Here is a 26,542-nt window from a genome sequence, read left to right on the forward strand (position 1 = left end):
AAGGGTTTTGTTTTGCAAAGAAACATCTTTTTTCGTGGAATTCGGATTGTTTTGTCATAGTATTAGCGTTTAGATGCTACACATTTCGTCTATCTTTCAGGCAAACTATGGATATTTAAAAATTGAAATCTTCTCGAATTAAGTATGTTTTACAGCAGTTTAGAAGTAAGTATGAGACGGTGCGTTATCGTGTTGCAAGCAAACTTTGCCATGTCTTCGAACCCATTCTGGCCGTTTTTTGATTAATGAGCTATCCAAATTACTAATATGTAGCGAAGATCGGGTAAGTAACCCAGGTAGGAGCTATGGTCGTGTGCTGTCCATGTTAGGGCGACTCAAAACAGTGTCTGACCCGGAGCGGACGGCTGAAGATGAAACGTCAGCTATACCAAAAATGGTAGCCCCATCAGGATATACTGTCTTATCGGAATAAAATATAAGAGTATTTTGCGTAGATATATATTTTAAGATACTTTAGATTTAGGAAATAAATGTTCTGTTTATGGTAAAACCACTTTCCAATGAACAATGGAAATGACATAATTATTACTACTTGAAAATAAAAGCAGATGTTTCTTTGAAGAGTATAAATCAAAGAACGGTGAAGAATAACCATTCGATAGTACTCCTGTACTGTATTAACAATGAATAAATGATAACACTGATTTTTCTAGGATCATTTTATCTGTTTTGAATCCAAGACAGGGTCTGATAGAATATCAAAACGAAGTGGTGCTTTAGAAGAATCGTTTAAAAAAATTAAGAACATGGTATGGCATTTTTGAGTCATATCTCTTTAAAAACTGCCGATACCTGCCTACGTGTATTGCTCATGCATACGTTGAGAACTAATACTTTATCTGAATATGGTGGTGATATTGTAGAAAGGAAAATAAATGACACATACACATTTTACTTAACTACCTATGTGCTTTAATATCACTGTCATTTGTCGCCGCATAAGTAGATCCATTTAACGATTCCATCGTAGAGTGCCAAGTGTTAACGTTGTAAGTGCGTTTCTCAAAATATTATTCCTTTTGGCGTTTTCTAGTATTGTTGATGCCGTAAATGTATATAAATTAACTATTACTGTGCAATACATTATAATATTTTCAAAGTTGAAGTAGGTTTCATACAACACAAATAAGGTACTTCATTTTGTGTGCGGGGTTTTGTTTGATACAGAATATTTCTATCATTTTAGAGATTCCATTGGATTCAAGTGACAAGCACTAATTTGAGGGAACAATATTTATAGAAATGTATTCAATTTGATTATAGATATCTTATAGGTTAAGCAAAGAAAAATGTACAAAAGCAAAGATCATGAAACGGAATCATGTGATATCTACAGCAACAAAGGAAAATAAATGTATTCGTTAACATTCCAGCTGTCTTGATTTACTCCATTAGTTTTTTATTTTGATTATTTGCGTTCGTTCTGTTCCTTTCATTCATATAATTGGATGGTCAACATATAAGTAATTTAATAATAATGGTCACATGAATAATTTACTAAAACTATAAAACGAACACACACTCTAGTGTATTTTTTCTCACTTCTCCATGTCGCATCAAATCAAAATAGCGATTTTATTTGTGTTATTGAAACATTTAAAATTGATTTGAACAAAAACATTACCAACTGTAGAATCGCAATTTTTATTCTTTTATGAAAATTCGACAACCACGACTAAATTACTCCAACATTTCATATTTTCTACAAATCCCTAGTATGTAATAGCAACACTACATGCATAACTAGATCTATACTTTTGGATTAGGATTGCAAAGGAAACTACTTGCTGTTTATGTTCAGGATGACTGGATAAATGATCCTGCAAATTTTTAAATAAATTACTCAGATTTTCTGTTCAAAGCCCATCGATCAGAGTTAGAATATGTTTGCTGGTAAAAGCGCTGACAAGTCGTCGTGCTCGTTTACCTAACAAAGCAAAATTAAAAGCAGTATATGTCTACGGATAGTGTTGGTAAGTTCCCGCACTTGTTTATAATGAGTGTAATATCAAATAGATTTACATTTGTCGAACAGAACTTTTCGTATATTTCACCTCGTCGTTTAAACTACCAAAAATCGATATAAGAACTTTTCAACAATCAGTTTTCCCACAAAAATATCATACAATCTCGAATTACTCGATTCATCAGATTCAAACTCGAAATGTTCGACACAATTGGTAATATATAAGCTACTAATGTTAAATACTTCAACTTTACAGTGTTTATTTTTTATGCTTAGATTTCTAGGAAATAAAAACACGTGTGATTCAAATTTCGATTTTCTTATCGAAAATAAAAAATCATTCCGAAAAATTCATCATTTTTGAATCAGACTTGTTTGGTACTATTTTTACATCATTTCAATATTAAATAAATACCTATCTTTCAAACAACAGCGATTTGTAAGTAGCACTGATATAACTTTGTAGTAAAAAAAAAATCTCTTACAAATACTAGTCGTGGCTAAATAGGAATAGAAGCAGATTTCTAACAGACACGCGTGTGTTTGTGTGGTTCCAAGGGTTAGAAGAGCTGTGTGTTGCACGTTACTCCCATTTATAAGGCCATGGCATGATCCAACAGGTTCTTCAACTCCTTCGTGTGCTGGGCTTTGGAGCCGGTGGCCGTAGATGCTGCACATACGCGTCCCACGTAGCTGTTCGATTGTGGTGAAAAATGTATTGTGGAGAAGAAAGAAATTATAGAGAGATAGTTAGAGAGCCTGTTCAATATTGTTCTGCTTCCGATGTGGATATTTCATGAAAGTTTAACAACTTGGTTTTAGGGTTAGTGATACAAGCGGCTGATTAATTATGCTAGCTACTGTAAAATTCATTGTTAGAAACACATTCTAAAGCGATAATGCTAATCTATTACTGATAACGAGCTAAGTCCGTTGCCTGTCGGTAAATAGATGCACGAACTGAATGAGAATATTAAACATAAATGAATTATAATTGAGACCCACACTTCATGAGAGCCAAAACGATGAAACTGAGGATGCTACAGCGATTCCAAATAGTACAAAATAATAAGCTTTTGCAGGGTGTTTTTGAGTATAGCAACTTCTCTCACGAAGCTAGTTGTTGAAACTAAGCCAAAATTTGATACTAAACGTGCTGATAATTAGTATATATTTGAGCAACTAATGCAGTACGTTCTACAGTCGAACCTTCGTGAATTTTGTGAGAGCATTCACTGGCGAATGAATTTGGTGACCTAGTAGCATGCCCATTAGATTTTTTTTTTACCATAACTACTAACCTCAATTCATATAACAATTCAGCAATACTGTTTACATGCTTGTAAGGCAACTTGGTTGAACATAAGGCCAATACCCATGTCTTTCTTATGTTGAACCAAATTGTCTTACGAGCATGTAAACAGTACTGCTGAATTGTCTAATAAATTGAGGCAGTGCCGCTGAACTGTCAAGGATGAACGCTTGTTCATATTTGACGTCACGATAAAAAATCTAATTTGACGTCACGGTAAAAAACCTAATTAGGTTTTGCAAGATGACATCGAAAATCAACCCGTGATGAATAGATCTTATGTTTGACACGTACCGGTGGTTGTTTACATTTTTAATAACACGTATTCAAATTAGAATGAACATGTAAACAAACCACCGCCAGATGTCAAACGATGTTCATTCAATTAGGTTTTTTACCATCACTGCTAACATCAATCGGATGAACAGTTTTAACAGTTCAACAGTACTCTTTATAAATAGTTATTTTTGTTTGTCTGTTGACTGACGAATGAGACCGTTCAAGGTCCATCTTGCCTAAATAGAGTTTAAAAAACATTTGTTGACGATTCGATTTGGTTTGTTCTTTTTTTTGTCTTGGCACTACATTCCTTTTGTGGAATTTGGCCTTTTTGTTTCAACACAGGCTTCGCAGCCGATTCTTAGTGTACAGAATCATTGCATGGCTAGTACTATGGATCCTACTGACACTAAGAACCCTTCCAGGTCGGAGCTCGAACATACGACAACTGGCTTGTAAGACTAGCGTCCTATGCATTGAACCGCCAACCCGGGACTGGTTTGTTCTAGATTTATTAAATAAAAGTGACTAGTTGCAAAGTGTAATGATGAGATGTTTTTTTTCAAACTTGTTTGTAAACAGTACCGCTGAACTGTGAAGGATTAACGCTTTTGCATTTGTGACGTCACGATAAAAAATCTAATTAATTTTGTGAGGTTATGTCATGTTCGTGCTAAATCTAATAAGGTTATACAAAATGAAGCCATGAATGAGCACATGAATTCTGTTCATAATTGACATCTATATGCGGTTTATTTATCTTTTGAATATGCTAATTTTGTGAGGTTATGTTAAGTTCATGAAAAAACTAATTCAACACGATAGAGCATTTGGTTCTATATCGTGACATCAAAAATAAATTTGTTTGCTCATTCTTGCAAAATTTGACAATGGGGATTTACAAGATGCTGAATTTGACAGCTATAGCCCGAATATGACATAACGCTCACAAAACTGATTTCATGAACATCATTTGATAGCTAACAGCGGTTTGTTTACACGTTCATTACATGTGCGTATAAAACGTTTATAATTACATTCAACTTGAACATAAGCTTAGAAAATCAACTCGATAGTCATCGATGGTTAATATTAAAAACCACTGATATCAGTCAAACATGTGCTGCATCCATCTTGTGAACCGAACTCAAACCGATGATAGCTATCAAACGATATTCATTCAGTTTATTTAGTGTGGTTATGTCATAAAATCTAATTCCGTATCATCGATCATATGAATATACGATAGTTGGCATGAATATGCTTATCACAATGGTTATTTGAAATAATGTTCAATTGGCATAATTTCAATTGTGTATATTTTCTTCTGATATTCGATTTTTAGTTATCGAAGGCAAATTACAAAACTAGTTACGTTGTTTAAAACTGATCACAGAGAATTATTCATTATTTTCTAAGATACAAATACAAAGAGACATCAAATGTTGATGACTTTTCAATCACGGGATAACATAAGCAACTTTTTTGGCTATAGGTTCAAGTTAAGCGTGCCTGATTGAGAAACAGTACCGATTTTCGTCTAGTGCACTGTCAAACATCAGGCAAAGTGAATGTTTGGGGGTGTTTGGTTGCTGGAATTTCGCATGCACATTTTGAATGCAGTGAAAATGCTTGAAATAACAATAGATTGGCCCACTCAAAAGAACGTATAGCATCAGTGGCACCTGGACGTTGGAAAACGGTATCGACATTTTGACATTATTGTTAATTGGCACAAAACTGCAAAAATTTCAATATTTGTGTGGTATTCAAAACCATTTTCCATAATTATCGAAGAAAAAGTTATATATTCGTTTAAAATATAAATTCGATGTAATTTTTCAACATTCTTAGTGCGTATATCGAAAACGTAATTTCTAATAATTTCCACAGTGATCAGGGTTTCGAGCGGCCCTTACACGATCATTAAAAGTGTCATGAATTTTTCACACAAATTCGAAATGTCATTTACTTTAGTAAGCATTAAAAATTACATAAATAATTCTCTTGTAAGAGCCGCTCTAAGGTTATCCGCCTGCAAAGATTCGTGTTCTGTCGTCCAGACGTTATACAGTTCACCTTATTTCGGATTTTTTCCGCCGAATTTTAGATAACTACCATATAAATGCTCTCTCTTTATTTTTTGCAGTCTCACTATGATCGTTTTTGTTTTGTAAATTGGTGCTATATTCATGTAAAAAGAAGACGAAATCTTGGCTTGATTACACCTAATTTCGAAAGTGGTCAATCATGTACCATCTGAGCTCGGTATCTCGTCACATGTCATATTGAACATGGCTCAAATATTCTAAGAATCATCCATTATAACTCGAATACCTGATTACAAGGACATTAAAATGAACTTCGCTGCTTTGTCGATCGTTGAAAACTATGCGAGGAATTTAATAAGTATCGAACATTGTCAGAATGACATTTGTCAAAGTGAAGGGACATGACATTGTGGCAGACATCAGTTGTATAATCGTTGACTGTGTGATTTGCAAGGCATTATTAATACTGCCACGAAAGAGTTTTTTTTCGTAGAGTAATCGTGAGGCTATTGTACCAATAGTCATCTCATTTGTATAGTCGCCATGTTATTTTATCGATTACTAGACTTTAAATCAACGAATTGTTATAAAATCGGATACAATTTATTTGCTTCGGCTTTAAGAAGAAATTCCACAGAAAAAATAGTTCAAAAATTGTGCATTACTGCTGTTATAGCGTTAAATCGGAAGTCTACGATGTGCTGGGCATGTCATAAGGATGTCGGACGATAGCCCAGTGAAAATGGTTCTTGAATCTAATCCGACTGGTACAAGAAGAAGAGGAGCGCAGTGAGCAAGGTGGATCGATCAAGTGGAGGGTGATCTCAGAAGCATCCGTGCCTTGAGTGGCTGGCGACGAGCAGCCATGGACCGAGTTGTGTGTAGACGTATGCTTGATACAGCAAAGGACACCCCAGGACTATAGCTGTTAGGTAAGGTAAGTGCTGTTATAGCGACGCGAAATAAAAGATCCTATTTTCATCTTACCCTGAAAGTAAATCTACTCAACAGAGACAGATGATCTCACTCTAACTTATGGTTTTCGTATATGAGATGACTATTGGAGCTGAGATGAATGGAAGATCAGACATATTTGTGAAATACAGAAATACAAACTATTGAAGATCGAAAGCATTGTGAATGGACTAAATACAAAGCCCGAGTATTCTAACGCTGCAAACTGAAAGAAAATTGTTAAGCTAGGACTATAGAGTTATAATAACAATTGATATAGTTATCTAAGAAAACCAAGGATGGAACATAAAAGAGAACTAATTCTAAAAAAGATAAGAGGGGCATATATGGGCGTAACGACTATATTGTCATATTGCAGGAGTCGAACTTGGTTACTCCAATGAAGAAAATCTTTCGAGCCACCAACATGCAACATTTTCCAAAAGAGCCATCGCATAGGCAAAGAAATATCTTTACTTTCATTGGACACTCTTCCCGTAGGCGCTCGTTCGATTTTTTTCTAGACTGAATACCATTGGAATGCAGTTTAGTCAATAATATGAATTTATTTACTCATGCAGCCATGCAAGCATGCTAATGATAAATGACGCTTTGTCTACTATTAATAACATAATATGTCAACAGGTTCCATAGGACGTGAAGTCTAATTTCTCAACCATTTTTCTAACAATATACACAATATGCCCTTAGCATTCCTCAACAGAAATCGGGACAAAACGAATGAAATATATACATCGCATATGGTAGCAACATTCAAATGATTTAAGGACTCTATTATTTTATGTTATGGTATATAAAAGCTGAGAATTCGTTCATTGATCATCAAACATACAGCAGTCTAGTAATGATCAATAATCGAATTCTCTGTACGTAACATGTGTACTAATATACATGTAGTAGTGTAAATGTGTGCGAGTCAGTGTGTGTTTTTTATTCGAGTGTTCGAAGAAAAAAGACAAATTTAATTTGCGATGGATTCAATATCAGAAAAGAAAATTAAACTAAAGAGAGCCAATTCGTTCAATCCAATCAAAAGAACTCAAGAAAAACAACGGAACCAAAGCAAGAAAAAGAACAACTAAAGTATCTTTAGAATTAAAAAGCATAAATAAACAGAAAAAAAACACGTTCGGAACAAAACATGTCTCTAGTCGGTAGACACCGAGACGAGAAACACTTTTCCAGCTATGAGACCATCAATAGTTTTAAGGAGAGCAACGAAAGGAAACTGGATAGTTCAATAAGTGTTTGGTTTCATACACAGCGCAGCCATCAGGCGACTGCAGTTACATAACACAGTTTATAAAACGAAATGACATCTCGCCTGCCATCATCGGTGGCAGAACGTCCTCTCACCTAAGTGGTCTCGATGAGATTTTCACTTTACGACCTTTTGGTGTATCTTCGGATGGTGTATTGAAGGAGCCTTGGCAAATATTGAATCCTTGGGCTGATTTCTGCAGCACAAACTTGTCTTGCACACTGTCAATACGTTTATCATTGTGATTATGTAGATTACTACTAGTACTTGCGATAACGGTAGAGTTAGTAATGCTGGGAGGAGTTGAATTTGAAGAAGTGTTGAATGAGCTAGATGATTTGATCGAGGGATTGATGGAAGTAACAGAGGATTGGGTCATCTTTTTCCGGCCAAAGAAACGAGCTAGCCAAGAAGTGACTGTAGCGGTAGAAGATGTAGTAGCGATAGAGGAACTGGGCGATGATGATGCGTCTGCGGCTGTCGCTGTTGCCGGTGCCGATTGGGCTGTAGTTGGGGTAGCGGTAGTGGTGAAGGTAGATTGTGAACATTCAGTTTGGTTCTGGTAACACGCTACTACATCGCCATCATCATCGCTGTAACGGAACGGAGAAAGGGTGTTCCTATGTATGTACTGGATTATTATTTTTTATTTCTTCGTTTGGTTTGGCGCGAATTAAGAGGTAAGGGAAATGGCTTTACAGTGAACTATTGTGTTGATATTGGTTTGATGTGGTTTCGGAACTTTACGAATTGTACTAGTACAAATAAACTATTAATAACTCAGGAATCATCGAAAAACAAAACAAATAAGGTTAAAATACAACAACCACTTCAAACTTAATGTCAAACGAATGCTAATAATCTACAAAAGCTCGGAGCACATTTTAGATAACAATCATCCGGTTATGTGTCATAGTTTAGGTATAATAGTAGTGATTGTCATTTGAAATATAACGTACAAGCAACCATTAGACACATTATCTTCGAAAAGAATGTAATTTGGAAATTCAGACCTAATTTTTACAGATTCACACTAATAAAAGTCTGTTAAAAAAGATAAATGTGAAGTTTAAACATTAAATTTACCAATCATCTCTCGGATAGTGAAAAAAAATAGTTCGCCTGTAAATGCAGATTGAAGTACGTGCTTACTAGCAACACTTCACGAACCTCTTGTGGTATTGCATAAGAGCATATATCAGGACCAACCAAAAGGGAAGTATTCTAACTTTGAGCGCGAACCAGAACAAAGAAGCTAACACAACCAAAACAAAACTTAGAATATACATCAAAACCAAATAGAAGCTCTTGATGAATAGTTCAGAAAAAGATTGAGAGTATAGTGTAAGAGTTTAGGGAAAGTGCATTCACGGCAGCAGAATTGATTTTGTTTCTATCGATGAGTTTTACATTAATGATAGCGAGGAGAACAGGTCAGATATTCCTGCATTTGGTGGAACTTGAAATCGTATTTGATGTAGAAAATACTTTTGAGAAAGGTGCTGTTTGAGAGTTTAAGTGCTTAATAAAATTTTAAAGAGATTGCCGGCTTTTAGCTTAAATGGAGTATAAGAGGTAATATATGTGCAGTATGCTGCACTAGATTGCCAATCTAAGGAACAGGATAATGGAGGTATCGCATGATTATGAGTTTGATTTCAAAACAAGATGCAGAAGTGATGACACAATATCATACCTGAGATCGCGGGTCGAATTAATAGCGGTGTCGAATCGTGGCGCAACATAGGTCCAGTAGCCTTGATTCTTGTGCTCTTCCTGGGCCCATACCACTTCGGCATTCGGGTACTTAGCACATTCAGCCTTTATCAGATCGTACGGGAATGGTGAGATCTGTAACGATTGTTTGTTATTGTATAATTGTTCTACCGTTACGAATCATCGAATATACGAACCTGCTCCAATCGACTGATTGCGATTTCTGACTCCAGTTTACGTTCACGTCGAGCCTTCAAGATATCGTAGTACACTCTTCCGGAACAGAAGATTAGTTTCTTGACTTTAGTTGGATTTTCGGAAGCGGCCGAAGCATCCGGGATGATTCTATAAATGATAATTATCGTTACATTTTTTTCCAATATGATGGGGAGCGATCGGGTTTTTTAATCTGATGATAACACGAGCAGCTTACCTCTGAAATTCGGTACCATCGACCATTTCGCTGAAGGGACTCTTGGCTTCCGGGTGACGCAGCAGCGACTTAGGCGTTAGCAGAATCAACGGTTTACGGAAAGGTAGCGCAATCTGTCGACGCATGATGTGGAAGTAGTTGGCCGGAGTTGAACAGTTTGCCACGATCCAGTTGATGTCGTGCAGCTGACGGATGGCAAATTCCTCAGATTCTGGCGGGAAATAGTCCGGATCGTCGGAGCACATCTGCAGGAACCGCTCGACACGGGCCGACGAGTGTTCCGGACCCATACCTTCCATACCATGAGGAAGCAACATAACGAGACCGCTTTGTCTGACCCATTTTGCTTGACCAGATGAAATGAATTGATCGATAATGCACTGAGCGGTGTTATTGAAATCACCGAACTGAGCCTCCCAAATGACCAGGGCGTTCGGGTTTGTCATCGAATAACCTAGCTCAAATCCTAGAACACCGAATTCGGACAAGGAACTGTTGCATACCGTGTACGGTGCCTGATCGGGGTACAGATGACATAACGGTCTGTATGTAGCCTTGTCGACAGTTTGATGATGCAGGACATGATGACGATGCGAAAACGTACCACGTTCCACGTCCTGACCGGACAGGCGCACATGAATACCCTCCTTCAGCAGTGATCCAAACGCCATAGCTTCTCCCAGGGCCCAATCAACCGTTTTGTTATCAACCATTTCTTTGCGAGCCGACATAACACGCATGAGACCTTTGTGGATGGCAAATTCAGCGGCATTCGGTGGTGGTGCCGAGAACCGATTTCCGATGTGAACAAGCGTTTCTTCAATAACACCAGTTGGTGCAACCTTCAGTGGGTCTTTGCCTTCAAAGAATCCAGACCACGGCGAATCCAACCAGTCCTTGTACTTGATATGTGTTTCGGACTTAGCCTGCTCGAATGCTTCGTCGCAAATCTTCTCGTATTTATCCTTCACGCTTTTAACCTCCTCAGCGGTCACACAACCCTCAGTGATCAATTGATTGGCGTAAATATCCAATACCGGCTTAATACCTCGAACTTTCTTGTACATAAGCGGCTGAGTAAACATAGGCTCATCAATTTCGTTGTGACCGTTACGACGGTAGCTGACTAGATCGATAACCACATCTTTGTGGAACGTCGCCCGCCACTCAGCAGCTACTTTACACACATGCATAACTGCTTCCGGATCGTCCGAATTCACGTGGAAGATCGGAGCATTCACGACACGCGCTACATCAGTACAGTATGGCGATGAACGCGAGTGACGGGGATCAGTAGTGAAACCAATCTGATTATTCACAACGATGTGAACCGTACCGTGGGTGGTGTAATCAGGCAGATCAGACAAATGCATGGTCTCGTAAACAACACCCTGTCCGCAGAAAGCGGCATCACCGTGCAATAGAATAGACATCACCTTCTTTCCCTCTCCATCTCCACGGTAGAACTGTTCGGCACGTGTTTTACCTTGTACCACTGGATCGACAGCTTCCAGATGGGATGGATTAGCAACGACCGCCAGACGAATGTTTTTGTTTGTGACGCGATTCAGACGCTCAATGTAAGTTCCCAAGTGGTATTTCACATCACCGGAACCCTTTGAAAAGTCGGAATATATGTCAATAAATTAGTTTGCTATCGAAATAAACTAACTCACATCATCAGCAGCTTCCAGTCCAGCGAATTGTGAGAATATTTGGTTCAATGGTTTACGGCAAACATTAGCTAAAACGTTCAATCTGCCACGATGTGGCATACCCATGATGATGGATTCAACGCCCAGCTTAGTCGAGATGTCAATTACTTCCTTCATTGCCGGAATCATGATTTCACAACCCTCGAGACCGAATCGCTTTTCCGAGGAGAATTTTTTCGCCAAAAATGCCTCGAATCCGGTGGCACGGGTCAACCGTGCCAGAATCAATCGTTTCTCTTCGTTCGTGTAAGTCATAATGTTGGGTGTCTCGAACCGTTCGCGAATCCAGTTGCACTGGTCCAGCGAATTGATGAACATAAACTCCACACCAATTTTATTGCAGTAGGCCCGTTCCAATCGACCGAGAATTTCACGCAGTGGCAGGAACTTTTCCTTGCCCCCTATGAAGGTAGTGCTGGGAAGTTTGAACACTCGATCCATATCGGTTTCCTCTGTTTCCGAGGTGAATCGGAATAAAAAAATGGGAAAATTTGAGAACGGAGAAATAAACAACGATTTTGGTTTGAAACTTTAGCAAAGTACAATTGAAATTCGGAGCATGGAATTATTTTCAAAGAAATGTGGGTGTACTTCTCGCTTAACCACAGACCAGCAGAAACTCGTCATTTAGGTAATATTTACAGCTTTATAGCGTTTTCTGTTTTCTTTACATCGGTCTACCAGTTTTCTAGTGTAAACAAACGGTGGACCAGTGTAAAAAAATGAAAACACTATAAAATATCAAGCGTCAATAAAGCTATACCTTCATATATTAAACGATGCTTGGAGGTGCATAGTCAAAAATCAAAATGGTGCAAAGTTAGTAAAAGTGATTAAATTAAATATTTTAACAAATTTCAAACCGGTATGCCAATTTGATATGCCCATCAGGCGATAGTCGTCTGGAAAACTATCGTATGATCGAAGCGAAAACTCATTTTTTTGAAATTGTTAGTTGAATGAAAGCAAAATTTTGAAACCCATTTCAAATTAGGAGCTGCGTTTTGAGAAACAACAGTAATGTACAAACAAACATAACAAACAACAAAGTCTAAAATTTAGCGAAAAAAAGTTCCAATAATTTATAGAAAGCACAAAAATCTATTTGAACACAAATAAGTAAAAAATCAAGAGCATTCTTACGTTGGGTCAGCGTTAAAACCGTGCGATAAACATCTTCGCCTAAACTTTTAAGTATCCGCTTGTCTCAAAGATAAAAGATAGTATAATTGAAATCTGGCGAGTGGACTCAGTCAAGTACGTTTCAGTTGACAGTGTCATGATTGGTAGCTTGAAATGTGCGGCTTGGCTATTGGACTTCGAATTGGAGATAAGCGTTACGAAATTTTATACTGGGATAAACAGCCTTGTTGCAATAGGATATTACGCAGAAAAGGGAACAGACAGACCTCACGTAAGTACAATCTGCCGAAAATAGTTTCTTGAAATAAATAAAGAACACTAACCAAGATCTTCCGATATCATAATTTTACATATCTTCTCAGGTAGCTGATATTAAAATGCAAGCTGCAATCTATGTAAGTGTTATATTCTATCAATGTTATAATTCCTATAGCACATAATTCCAACTAAGTATTTTTCGTGCAAATGGTTGATTTATCAAAATGCATTGTTATGTAATAACTATTGCTGATCATACTTTTCTACAGTTTTGTTAATTTTTTATAAGTAAAAATAGAAGATTCCTTAAAAAAAATGTATTGGAAACTACGAACAATAAAATCTAATCCTATAAACATTGCTCGCCTAATATGAAAATATAATGAATCTTTTTGATTGCATCTCTTTGCATTCGTTGTTATACAGGTTCCTCCATTATATTATTGTTTGTAAGTGTTTTATTTGTGGAATTTCTTAATCACATGTGATTACCCATGAGTCACTATTCTCTACAGTCTGTTGCACAAAAAAGAAGGCGGACTATTTCGAAAGTAATGGAAGCCGAAGACGAAACATAAAATTAGAATAAAATATATTTGATTGTGTTCATCAGCACAACAAAAAGTTTGAGCGTTTTATGTTGAACAGCTAGGTGGCATAACAGTTTCACATGAGCTGCTATGCACTGACGAGTCGAATAGGAGAGTTAAATTTAATATAAAATAAATTTAGTTATGTGCCCTAACACAAAAATAGGCTAAACCCCTAAATCGGTACCAACATGTAATTAGGGCATATCATAGAATAGGGCCTTTCGAAAGTTACAAGAAAAAAGCCCATTACTCGAGTTTTAAGCATTGAATTCAAGCATAGTGTATATAATTCCGCAGATTAGGATTCCGCCTACGAAATTATATCGATTTTTTTGTACATGAAACTATATAGAGCCGAACAATCAGCATTACATTTTATAACATTCGCAAGGGCTTATCGTACGATGTCCTAATCACATGGTGATACCGAAATTTTCTCTTTTATTTTCAGTGAAATTAATCAGAACAGTTTCGACGCGATCAATCAGTGAACAATACAATCACTAACACCACGTGAGACATGGTTTCGACAAGGTTTTCAGGGTAGCCGGTTAAAAAATAATGCTAAGTCTTCCTAATTTTCTGAGATTACTAGTTCAAATATTACAAATTTCTTTCCTGTTGACCCGAACATTTTTGACAGAGCTTGCGTCGAGAAATTGAGAGTGTCAATGCAATGTGGAATGCGGCTCGGATGATTCGGCTCATTGTCCTCTTGAAGGATCTAATTTCTGTTATCTAAACCAAACATCTTCTCGACCTACTTCAGAAGACGTTATTATTAAATTTCGAGTACATTTGCGGCTTTCAAATCTCCGATCCAAGAAGTACCTTAAATATCCACCTAAACCGAAAATTTTACATTGGGCTGGACGAAATCAGAGTTGCTTCCAAACCAGACACTCTCACTCGAACAATAAAAAGCATCCTAATCCGAGGTTTTCAGGCAAATTTAACCTTGGATTCACGCAGACGTAGAGTAATTTCTAAACATTATGGTTATTATTTTGTCGTGTTTTCTAGGATGCTTACAAGAAAGTCATGTACACGCAGAGAAATAGAACATATCATATTCGAATACATTGAGTCTTTAAGTCAGCTTCAAACATGTATTGGAATTAAATAAAACTATTTTTGAATTAAAATTTGAATCAAACAAAACTATCTTTCAATTGTTACTATAATGCATAATAGAATTGAATATATTGAGATTCAAATTCAAATTTAATAATTTTATTGAAGGTAATCTCTGGAAACAGTGTACATTGATATCTCGAAACAACTAAGACTGTAGAGACATAACCTATTTGCTATGAATCAAATACACTGACATATTTTTTGATATGTTCTAAGCGGTTTTTTGCGCGGATTTTCAAAGTTACGCGATTTTATTACACATATTTCCAAAGTTATGTGGTTTATATGCGAATCATGCGGTTTTATTCTTTTGTCTTAGAAACGCATGAAACGTCGAAATCTGGCGTTATTCCGAACTTTTTTATTAATAGATCTCTGAAAATATTTTTCGACATTACACCAGATCTCGATGTTTCATGCGTTCCTAGCTTTCAACATAAAAAAATCGATTTAGGAAATTAAAGTCGATTATTTTCCAATAAATTGTTGATGAGATAACACCAGATCTAGAAGTTTTATGAATTTTTGAAGACATTTGGCAACAAAAATGTTTTTGTATAGTTTTGTCAGTCTTTACGCGGATTTCTGAAGTTTTTTTTGAGCGCGTTTTCTTGTGTGGTAAGTATTCCCGCGTAAAAAAGATCTTACTGTAACAAATATATTTTTGAATTCGAAACACAATATATTAGTGTTATTTGGTTTTAATTGCCGTATAATGTCTACTATATCGATTTTGATTGGTTCTTTTCGGCAAGCATTAACTGAGAGAGACGAAAGATAGGAAATGAAAATCCGTCTTTTCAGGTAACTGCCGGTGTCAGTAGCATAGTGTGGTGAAGAACTACACTTGTTGCACGACCATACTTGGGAACTCGAATTTAGTGTTCGATCCCCTCAAGTAAAAGGTAAAATAGAATTAATTTCTTTCTTCTGATCATGCTTATATGAGCCTGCCTAGGCTATCTTTTCCGTTCTAAATTTATAACTGATTCAATCTAGTATACCTACCGGTCTTTGCATTTGCTATCTTCCGTCTCTCTCAATTAATGCTTGCCGAAAAGAACCAATCAAAATCGATATAGTAGACAATATATTTGTATTTATTATTCATTTTATTTATTTTTTGTTTGTTTGTAGAAACGAACAATTTTTGCTTCGAAGTGAATATCAAATATAAACAATTTCATTGCATTCAAAGTACAATATTTTTAAATTTAAAATATAGTTTTCTGCGTGTACAACTTCCCCCTTTTTTCAACAATGTTGTTTTTTTTTATGGTCAAATGAAATAGTAAAACACTTTTCCTTAACCTGATTTCATTTCGATTCTGCTGACAAAACAATGGATCGTTCAAAGTGTCACTCGGTTTATCTAATCACTACATTGAATGCTTAAAAAGATAGAATGGATATTCAAAAATTTATTCTTCATGTGCTTTGACATAGAAGTATTATGTTTGCAACAACCTTGCATGGCTGATTGTAATTAACCACATTGAAAATGGTTTGAGTGGTTTTACTGTTGTATAAACAAGAACAATTAACTAATTAGGATTGAAATCAATAATACAAATTGTACGAACAGAAACCAGTGTGAATCAATGCAGTCAAAAAAAAACTTAAATTTATAGATCTAAAACAGTTATTATAAATACAGAAAGAAAACAATATTACTTCATAGGTTGGCTGGCTTATTTAGCTCTAAACCAACAAACGACTACGAAATTAACATCGGAGGAAATGACAGGTTTCATCTGATGAGTCAAGAAAATTGTCTACGCTAGTGAATGAAATGACACAGGTCTAAGATACTCACCAAAACGGTAGGAAGAATACAGTAACTCCGTAGGAATTTTATCATCTAGGTCCACGTTACTGATTCCAAGCGGGTCTAGTTTGGCAATGTTATGACCTCGGATCTGTGACGATTCATTTGACAAATTTAGCACGAGTAATTTTTGGCATTGTACAACGCGAAATATGACGTATCCGAGTTTCGAAGATTAATATTAGTAACATATATTATAAGTATGATTTGACAAACAGTTGTTATCCAGTATGTATATCGTCACGTCACAGCAACGGAATAGAAATTAAAGAAGAAATACAATATAATTTGCATTAAATTTTTTTTTTTTGATAATATTGTTTGTTATCAAAGGAACTTGCAGGGCTAGATTGGTGGGGACCTAAATGTCAAAAAAACGCTTACATAGAGTTTCACAACACACAAATTAGACACGATACAAGACTACAATACTGTACCATACGACCAAAAACACCAGTGATTTCGTTCGACCAGTCACATGAACCTAACCCTATGTTACACACCAAATCACACGGTTATAGCTCACAGCAAAAAGCACACCCTGTACTATATTTAGGACTAGAGTTCCGTTATGTTGACTACTTTTGCTATTTATGTACACGCCAAGTTTGTCCGAATCTCAATTTTTCATCAATTACACAAAAAATAATTGGTTTGAAAAAAAAATTACCGAATTGCATGTAAGTACGAGTGACTTTTTCGTTTGCACGTAGGTTATGATCCGGGTCCCTCTGGATGTCGGAATTGAGAATACCCAGCGGATCAATATCCGCTACCAGATGGCCTCGAGACTGTTGGATGAAGGTGTTGATTGAATGATTTGAAGTGTTACATTATGAGTATACATTATTGATGTGCTAGATTTATTATTGTCAGTTGTTTTTTGAAAGAGTTCACCATCATGCAACACCAATTGCACTTTTAAGTCGGGATCCGTTTGTTCGAATGTATTCATAATATGGTCCCGATACGAAAACGTTAGTGCCTAATCATTAGACACAACGAGTTCGTCATCCACGAGCGCAGGAAGAAAAAATCTATTTACTCGCTAATTCTCCAGTGCTACAATTAGTGCAAAGGTGGTAACTAACTTGAACGTGCGGCGAGTTTTCTTTATTTAGAAGATGGAATTAAATTTATTCTTAGGGTTGATCCTGTATAATTAGTTGATACAAATCGCGACGAATCACTAGTTTCATGCAGTACGCACTAGACAAATTACAGACATCATTCTGGCAATGAAAAACAATTAAGTGAACCTGAAAACCCCTACAGAGTGTTCGTATAGGGAAACTGTGTCGAACAACACCCTAGCCTTAGCACAACTGATTGAAAAGTGCATGAACACTACTGTGAAAAAATATATAATTTGGGAGCAAGCATTCAGGTACTACGGGACACGACAATTTACCTGATAGCTTCGAATGATAGCTTGCACAGCCAGATGATCATCAATCAGTTTATCGTCAATCCGTCCGCCGATTGCGCCACCAGGGCTTGACACGGCTGGTAAGGAACTTCCGATGTATTGAGATGCAGGAACGTGATTTCTTGGAATGGTAACCAAGGATGGTGGAGCATCATACGAGTTGTTACGGAAGTATGCGTCCCAGGACTAAAATGACAGACAGATGCGAATAATCCAAACCAAATGTTATTGTAGTACATCTTACCGCATGAACCGAGGCTGGATTGTTAAGCCAGGCACTGTACATGTCGTCGATGTAGTTGGACGAGGAGCCATTGAGGAAAGGTTCTGCTGCAGCAGAGTTGTATAGTTTCACCGAGGATGCTGCCACAAGCTCACCGGTTAACTGAGACGATAATTTGCTAGTTTGCATCAGAGTATCAAAGTTTCACGATTGTACTTTTTTTTACCTTCGATGACGGATGGTGGATCAACCACGAACCGAAATTTTGCTGCCCAACAGGGTGACTGATAAGCTGGAGAGCCGTTCTCGCGCGATGCATTTTGTTCGTTGATCCGGGTCCGGGTCCGAAACAATTACTGCCAATTTAAGACAATTTCAAAAATCACAATTTGTTCGCTGTCTGCTGCCTCCACTGGATCTGAAAGGTAATCGATATTGTGAGTTGATTGAATAAATTTATTTACATAACATTTAGTGCATTGGTACTGAATGTAAACAATAATAATGTGTTACAAGCGTTTCATCGATCAGGATTTTCAGTTTGTCGTTCATTATCAGCTATCATCAAACACCGCATGTTTGTAAATATAATGGGCAGGCGCGTATACAGGGGGGGGTTTTAGGGGTTCAAACCCCCCCCGAAACAAAAAATTATAACCCATGGGAAACATTGTGATATAAATTGTACATGTGTTGATTTATCACCATGTTCTAAAACCCCCCCCGAAAATTTTCTCTGGCTACGCGCCTGGTTCAAGGTCATCGATTTAAAGTTTTATCAAGAACTGTTTTTTCTTCCTCGGATGAGAAAAATATAAGATTTTTTTATATGCGAGGTGATTGTGAACTGCAGAGATATGCATTAGATATAAGTTGAAAGTATTTGTCATCACTTCTTCGAATCAATTTCCTAAATAAGGAATGTACGTTATTGGAATTGTTGTTTACTGAATCCCACAATTCCATCGTGTAATGAATTCTTCATCGTTCACGAATTGACTGATGCTCGAATGGACAGTTCAGAAAACGCACACGTCAAGCTAGTCTTCAAATCTAATTAGGTCCCATTATCAGGCGCGTAGCCAGAGAAAATTTTCGGGGGGGGGGGGGGGGGGTTTAGAACATGGTGATAAATCAACACATGTACAATTTATATCACAATGTTTCCCATGGGTTATAATTTTTTGTTTCGGGGGGGGGGGGGGGGGGGGTTTGAACCCCTAAAACCCCCCCCTGTATACGCGCCTGCCTTGAACCGAACTGGATTCCACTCAAGGAGCTTAAAACATTCCAATCTAGTTTGTACTGCATACGGCTACCAGAGAAGAAAGAAAAGATAAATGACATTACTGTTTTTAAATGCTCATGCTCATGAGGTTCAACGACAACAACGTCAACAATTCTAGATGACTTAATGCAAATGAATGGAAATCTTGGAATAGAAGAACCGGTATTCGTCAGTTCACATTGGTTCAACGATCTGCCTTCAGATAGATTACAATTCAATTTTTGAGTGACCACAGTAAGTTCTTTATTGAACCAGTATTTTGCGTTGCAGATTTTGCACTGAAAAAAGGGGAAATCTGGTTTTATTTTTAAAATACTACAAGGCGTATGTGTGCTCGGCGGTAAACGTAGGCGACTTGCCTGACGTCAACGCTCGTGATTGAACGATAGGTAATGTTGTCCCTAGTCCCTAATGGTACGAAAATGTTCAACGATCGCGTATTGTGCCGAAGTGCAACAGAGAAGATAGGAGAAGATTTTCAATATCACAACCACAGCTCGACTGTTCAGTCTTTTAAAATGAAAATGAAATAAGAGCTCGCAACCCATTTCGAGAGCGATCAATTTTTGCTTTCAATTAACACGAGTTCTTCATTACTCGTAGAACAAATGTCGTTCGTTATCGCAATATTTGCTGAGTAGCTTGTAAATCAAACAATAAAATCATTTTCAGTCTCTAGCCACCCGCATCCATAAGTCTAGAACTGCTTCAAAATCGATTAAATACAGTAACAAAAACCAACCGGCAACGGTTCGATCCGGTTTTTATTATTTTTAGTTTGAATTATTTCCGGTTGATGGAGATTTCTCAGATCTCGTGCGAGTAAATTAAATTCAGTATTCTGCTTTTATTTTTTGCACTGAACCGATTTTTCACAGATATTTGATGTTCATTCAACGAAAAAATCTGAGTCGAAATGATTTCGATTTCAAAAAGTGATTTCCCAAGTAACTCTTTTTATTCAATCAGCAGAAAACATGATTCGAAGTTCAATACAAACTGCTAACGCATTGATGAATCGAAGACGAGTAGTAAAACATAGTAAAATCGATTATGTAAACCATGTCTGAATTCAGGCGAGTTTTTATTTCAACCTATAAATAACTAGAACCCGAACAGGTTGAACGAAATTTGTTTTGTTTTGGAGACATTGGATCAGAAATTTAAATGTTATTCACAATACGTCTGCTTAGCGGTTTGTGTTGCACTGCTAAGTCGCACCATTAGTTCCACACAAACTGCTAACGCACTGATGAGTTGAAGAATCGTAAAAATATTTAAGAACTTCACAGCAAATGTGAAAATCAGTTTTGTATTATATTGTCCTGTTTCATATTTGGATATATCGAATATATTAGACAAAATCCAGATATGGTCAATATTAAATAAATTATAAATCGCTTTTGGTTCTGTAAGAAACGGTACGAAATATTGCACTGATTTTCATGAAGCTCGTAAAAAATAGGATTTAGAGATAACTTCTGCAAGTCTACACGATTATAAGACGATTACAAGTCGTCAAGCGATGAATATGGCAGAATAATTTTTTTTCTACAACGTGAACTTTGACAGTTTGTTGCTATATTTAATAAAGCGTTTAAATATTCACCAATTTTAACGCGTCAGCTATTTCGTATTCTACTTCAGGTCGAAGCATTGGTTGGGTTGTGTCGATGAATATTAGAAAAGGTTCAAAGTGTAAATGACAGTTTCACTTTGTGCAGACCGAAAGTTAATGGTTTTAGCCATTATTATATGTAAGGCGGTACAAGGAACGATTACCGATAATACCGTAATGATCAAAAGATAAAGTGAGAAACTTTTATTTGCATTTGGGACTGTTTTTCTAATGTTATACTCATGTAAATTATTTGGTTTGTATACATATAAATTCACAAAAGGTCGAGCATCATGACAACAAAACGTCATTTACGGGAAGCTTTTTTTTTCTTTCACTTAAGAAAAAGAACACCAGAAAGTTATCAAATGTATTTCAATGTACATGGGAAACATTCTCCTTTAACAAATCGAATCCCAATATCCATAGCTCCAAGAGAAATCCTATCATCAAAAATTGATACGTTTTGGAGAAACATTACGCCAGACGCGATCGGAAACTAGCGACAGGCTCAACAAAATAAGTCATCTTACTCTACAAAAATGCGCGAACGCACATTGCAAATACTCTAAAAACTTATCTCCAAACACTAAAAAAGAAGTGCTACCTCATCCGCCATGCAGCCCAGATACAGCACCTTTGGATTTCTATCTGAACCGACCATTGACGGATGGCTAGACAACGGTACACTTCATACGACGAGTTGTAAAATGGCATCGTTCCGTGGAATTGCCCGAAAGGATGGAAAAAGTAGTAGGAAGCGAATGACATTTGTAGTGCCATTTTCTTTAATAAAAACGTGCTTAATCCACCTAGTAATGAGATGACATCTTTTCTTTTTATCAATCCGCATGTGTTTTTTTGCGTGAATATTCTTCGATGTTTTTAGTTTTCATGAAATTAGATGTGATTTCCTCTTTAAATGTTTGTTATTATTTATGGTACTTCCAGAAACGGTATTCAGAGACCAGCATAACCCAAAATAGTTCGTATGTCCATGAACTAGTGTGACGAATAGATTGAAATAGTTTTGAGCGCAACTTTGAAGATCGTCATCTTCCATGACGGTTTGAATTTTCAAAACTCATCACCCTGTTATTTCAAAATTGGAAGTCGGAATCGGATAAAATTCACCAATTTTGTATGGGACCATAAATTTAATTTAAATTTGAATTTTTGTTGATTAAATACGTTTTGACCTTCTTTCAGCTTCTCTATTCCCGCTTCTTTCCGACACGGAATTCGGAAATCGGTGTAGCCGAAGTCAGCTAAATTCACCTAACGAAGTTTTTGACAATCAGTGTAGCCATCGTTGAGCAATCGTAGAGCATTCCAAATAAAATTTTTGGGTACCTTCCGAGATCGAATTTCAACAATTTCAAAGCTAGTACAAACAACTTATGACTAATTAAATTATAACAAATTATCTATAGTCAAATTATTGCAGATCGCTTATTTGATAAACATTAAAAGAAAATATTTTAATAAATTTCCTATTTCAGTATTTGAATTAAATATGTTTTGACATTGATTCAAATGAAAAATTATTTTGAATTAGCTAAGTGTTTTTTTCTATTAAAATACGTATATGAAGTTCTATGAAATATTAGAATTCAATATATTAGCACTTGAATTCAACTGGCTCAAATACACTAACTTTTGGCTTTAATTTCTTGGATGTAGAATACAATTATCCATTCTTAAATCAACTATTTATTCTATTACATTGCCATTAAAACAAAAGTTGCAAATATGTAGTTCAGAATGCACAGCAAATGACTAACGATTCAGACTATAGATTAGGTTCAAATTTTTTTTACTAATATCAAGAATTAATATATTAAATATTTAAAAAATACGATATTTACTATAATCAGTACAAAAATTCGATTAAAAAAATAATATTCTACAAAATCTTGGATTGAATCTACATACATTCGCATGGAAACATGACGGTAGAAGCAGAACTTATTTGCTTTGAATAAAAAAAGTGAACTTATTTGCTTTGAATAAAGAAGTGAAATTAAATTAGAATTCGAAGCACAATATATTAGAATTAAATATTCATTTTATTTATTTCTTGTCTTGTGAAAACAAATAATTTTGATATTTACTATATAAAATATATTTGAATCAAAGGGAAATGAAAGTAAGCGCTGATTCAACAAGAAATATCTTTGAATTTGAAGCACAATATTTTTAAATTTAAAATCATTTTTTCTGCGTGTCGGTTTAGCATGTCGCTACGATCCTACAATTTTCTTGTGATTGCCGAATTGGCCAAAGAATAAACAATACCAATTTACCTCATAATGAGTAAAATTGTCATCGCTCGTTGTACGTTCACAATTGTTGTTCGAGGGTGATATGTTCAGTGTATGTAATAAAGTTGGGAAACGATCCATAAATAATTCGAACGATAATTACAAACCAATTAAGAACTAATTTGAACAATATCCGAAACAGAATACTTTTACATTAACTGTTGCGGGTTGATCGTGACGAGCAATGAATCATTCGAAATCTTACATCGAAGTAAGTTTTAACATTGGACATTCAATTGCTCGTCAACAATTTTAAAAGAACGTAAGCAAGAGTGTTGCTCTTCGCAGTATGTAAGTAATGTAAAGTGATTTTTTAACTTAAAAAAAATCAAGCTTTCAGGCAGTTCTGAAGATATTATTCATCGGTTTTTTTAGCAATGACATTAAAAAAGTTCAGAACTAATTTCGGAAGAATTATTAAGTTTTCAAATATCAGAGAACCATGCTTATTCTAAAAAGACGTTCTCAACACAAACCACTGATAAAACTGTCAACTATTTATTATCTTTACGTAACATCTTAGACTCATCATCTTAGACTGTGCCCCTTTCACCTGTTATGGAATCTCTAAACTATAAAAGATCGTTTCGCATGACGAAGGTTTAATTCGTTTCCAAGATACAATGCCCTACAATGAAACATCTGGTTAGATTTAAATGAACCAACCAGCTATAAATAAATCTCCTTTCGAACACCCTACCCGCTGTAAATTTAGTTCTACGTGTGTCGATGAATAGCGATTGAGGAGATTGCCGGCACAACGTGAAAAGTCGTTACCCACTCGGAAAGACCTTGACATTGGAATTGTAGAAGGTGTGTTTGTATCTGAGTTGAACTAGCCAGAAACTAGCATTTGTATATTTACTGTTAGGATTCCTAGGATAGCCATTTATACCGTTGTAGTGTCTTTTTCTTTTTTGCTACACCAAACGATCATGAGCTGAATGAACAAAAAAACACGAAAAAATGGCAAACCAGTGTGAACCAGTTTTGCAGGTTCTTTGATATTGTATCAAAAACAGGATTTAGCTCGGAACGGAGCGCGTGTTGTTTGTACATCCATTCCACACAGGTACGCTAATAAGTTCCATTTTTCCTAATCACGTTCTTCTGAAACAACGCAAAAGGTATCCACATGACTGCCGTTTCGACACAACTCTTATCACCTCGGAGTTACTAATTCAAGCATAGGTTCATTGCATTTGCCGGTGCTAATGGGATATCTATTGCACTAATATCAGTTGATTGGGGTTGTTCTAATATTTGCTGTGTATAATTTTGCCCTTAATTACACTTTTTTTTGTACTGACAGAAACTAAAAGTGTCCGGTGAGATCGTGTGACATGAAATCCGTTCAACGACAGTACGAGAATATCTCGTTCATGACTCACAAGGGTTGAAGTATCTGCAGTACACTTCGCAATCAAGTGACGTGGGCTACAGGGGTGAATCAGTATATCTCGGTTCCGTCTGTGATGGTTAAAGAAATTTTCATTTGATACCAGTTATCTCTAATAGTCTGAAAGAAATGAATACTCCGTTGTATATCTAGCAACTGTTTGACGCATATTTACAGAATGTAGCAAACAGATTGTAGACCACTTCAAGCAAGTTTCATTGGCGGCGTAGCACGTGACTCTCGGCGTTGTGTGTATAAGACGATTTGCATTTATGCGGTACACACGTCAACTCAATGGCGAGGGAGGTGCTTCTATGTGCTATCAGTAGTTTGAGAATATTGGCAAAACAAAACGATAAAAAAGATCACATGTACCGCATTGTACCATTGAACATTGATCTTGAAACTGATGTACACGCCAAACACCTGTTCGATAGCCGAAGGACTGTAGTCAACCGACATTTCCGAAGCATCGCTCGACCTTGGCCTTCGCGTTCACTTGGCAAACCCTCAAAAATTCTTATGTTGCTTTATTTACCCTCGGTTTTAACCTTACGGTCATTCACCGAGGTACCCTCAAAAATGTGCACTCTACTAACCTCCAGCTGTTTTATCTTAATTTCTTCTACATACGTAAGATAGTTACTTTGTCAGAGAATCGTTGGATACCCAATTACGCCTACAGCAAAGACGCAAGTCTTTCCATCCGACATACGTCATTTGAAGCCGACGAAAACATTAATGTTTGCTCATCATTCATTAAAATCGAATTTCGTCATATATCGACGAAAAATCGTATCCAAAGACATTGAGATGCTTTTCGATTTCGTATTCGAAAACTGCACAATTCACAAACAATCAAGATAACGAATACAAACGGGACATCCGTTTCGAGAAGGTAGCCGAGACGTGACAGAGACGACGAAAGTCAACTTGGACCATAAACAATTTATTTTTAAACTGCCATCGAAGGTAATTTTCACACTAACAGATCCGTGTAGCACAGTGGCAAATAAAACGTGCCAAATGTACTTCTCATGAATTGAAGGTTACTTGAGTAACGATTCTGTATATGTTGCGAATATTCGGTCAGTTCCGACTTGTTGCTTCAGAATCGCTTTAATATCCACTGTGCAAATTTAGTCCGGTGGTATCCATTGATCAAGCTCTCCAAGCTAATTCGTTAAAAGTTCACGGACACGCTAGATCATTCCACGACGCATTTGACGTTCACTTGAGAAGTGATAACACAGTCTGTGGTTTAATTGATGACGCCCGAGAAGACGGGTAAAGAAGAATCCATTGAATTTGATTTGGCCTGAAGAAATCGTTACATAACGAAGAGCAAAATTTTCACTTTGATTTCATAATGTCCGACGATACTGCGGAGTTTTGTGAGGAATGATTACTTGCCATTAATCGATCTGATCTGATTCCCAACTAAATAAAGGCACTATCGATTCACACCTTATCTTGCTGACGAACTGTTGATAAAAACCGATTCGCCAATACCGTTGTGGGAGGATACTTTTGCGGTGTACACTCGCGTCAACAGATCGATCGCGACTGGGGA

At 36.5% G+C, this 26,542-nt stretch overlaps 1 protein-coding gene across 4 annotated transcripts; it reads right to left on the minus strand.

The window, feature by feature from the left end:
* Window positions 1-1,187: 1,187 nt before the first annotated feature.
* Window positions 1,188-26,542, minus strand: LOC131438861 (2-oxoglutarate dehydrogenase complex component E1-like). 4 transcript variants are annotated; one of them, XM_058609200.1, is made up of 12 exons: window positions 26,383-26,542; window positions 18,567-18,758; window positions 18,362-18,502; window positions 18,100-18,303; window positions 16,677-16,779; window positions 12,873-12,935; window positions 11,691-12,181; window positions 10,015-11,630; window positions 9,779-9,926; window positions 9,562-9,716; window positions 7,961-8,086; window positions 1,188-2,680 (listed from the first exon to the last, which is right to left on the minus strand). In XM_058609200.1, the coding sequence occupies exons 2-12, from the start codon at window positions 18,657-18,659 to the stop codon at window positions 2,581-2,583; spliced, it is 3,240 nt and encodes a 1,079-aa protein (XP_058465183.1). In that variant the 5' UTR covers window positions 18,660-18,758; window positions 26,383-26,542; the 3' UTR covers window positions 1,188-2,580. The 4 variants fall into 4 exon arrangements, with proteins under 4 accessions (XP_058465183.1, XP_058465185.1, XP_058465187.1 ...); XM_058609202.1 differs by lacking the exon at window positions 7,961-8,086 and having other exon boundaries at window positions 26,383-26,541; XM_058609204.1 differs by lacking the exons at window positions 7,961-8,086; window positions 12,873-12,935 and having other exon boundaries at window positions 26,383-26,541.

This window comes from Malaya genurostris, chromosome 3 (genome assembly GCF_030247185.1).
Source record: "Malaya genurostris strain Urasoe2022 chromosome 3, Malgen_1.1, whole genome shotgun sequence".
Lineage (NCBI taxonomy): Eukaryota > Metazoa > Arthropoda > Insecta > Diptera > Culicidae > Malaya > Malaya genurostris.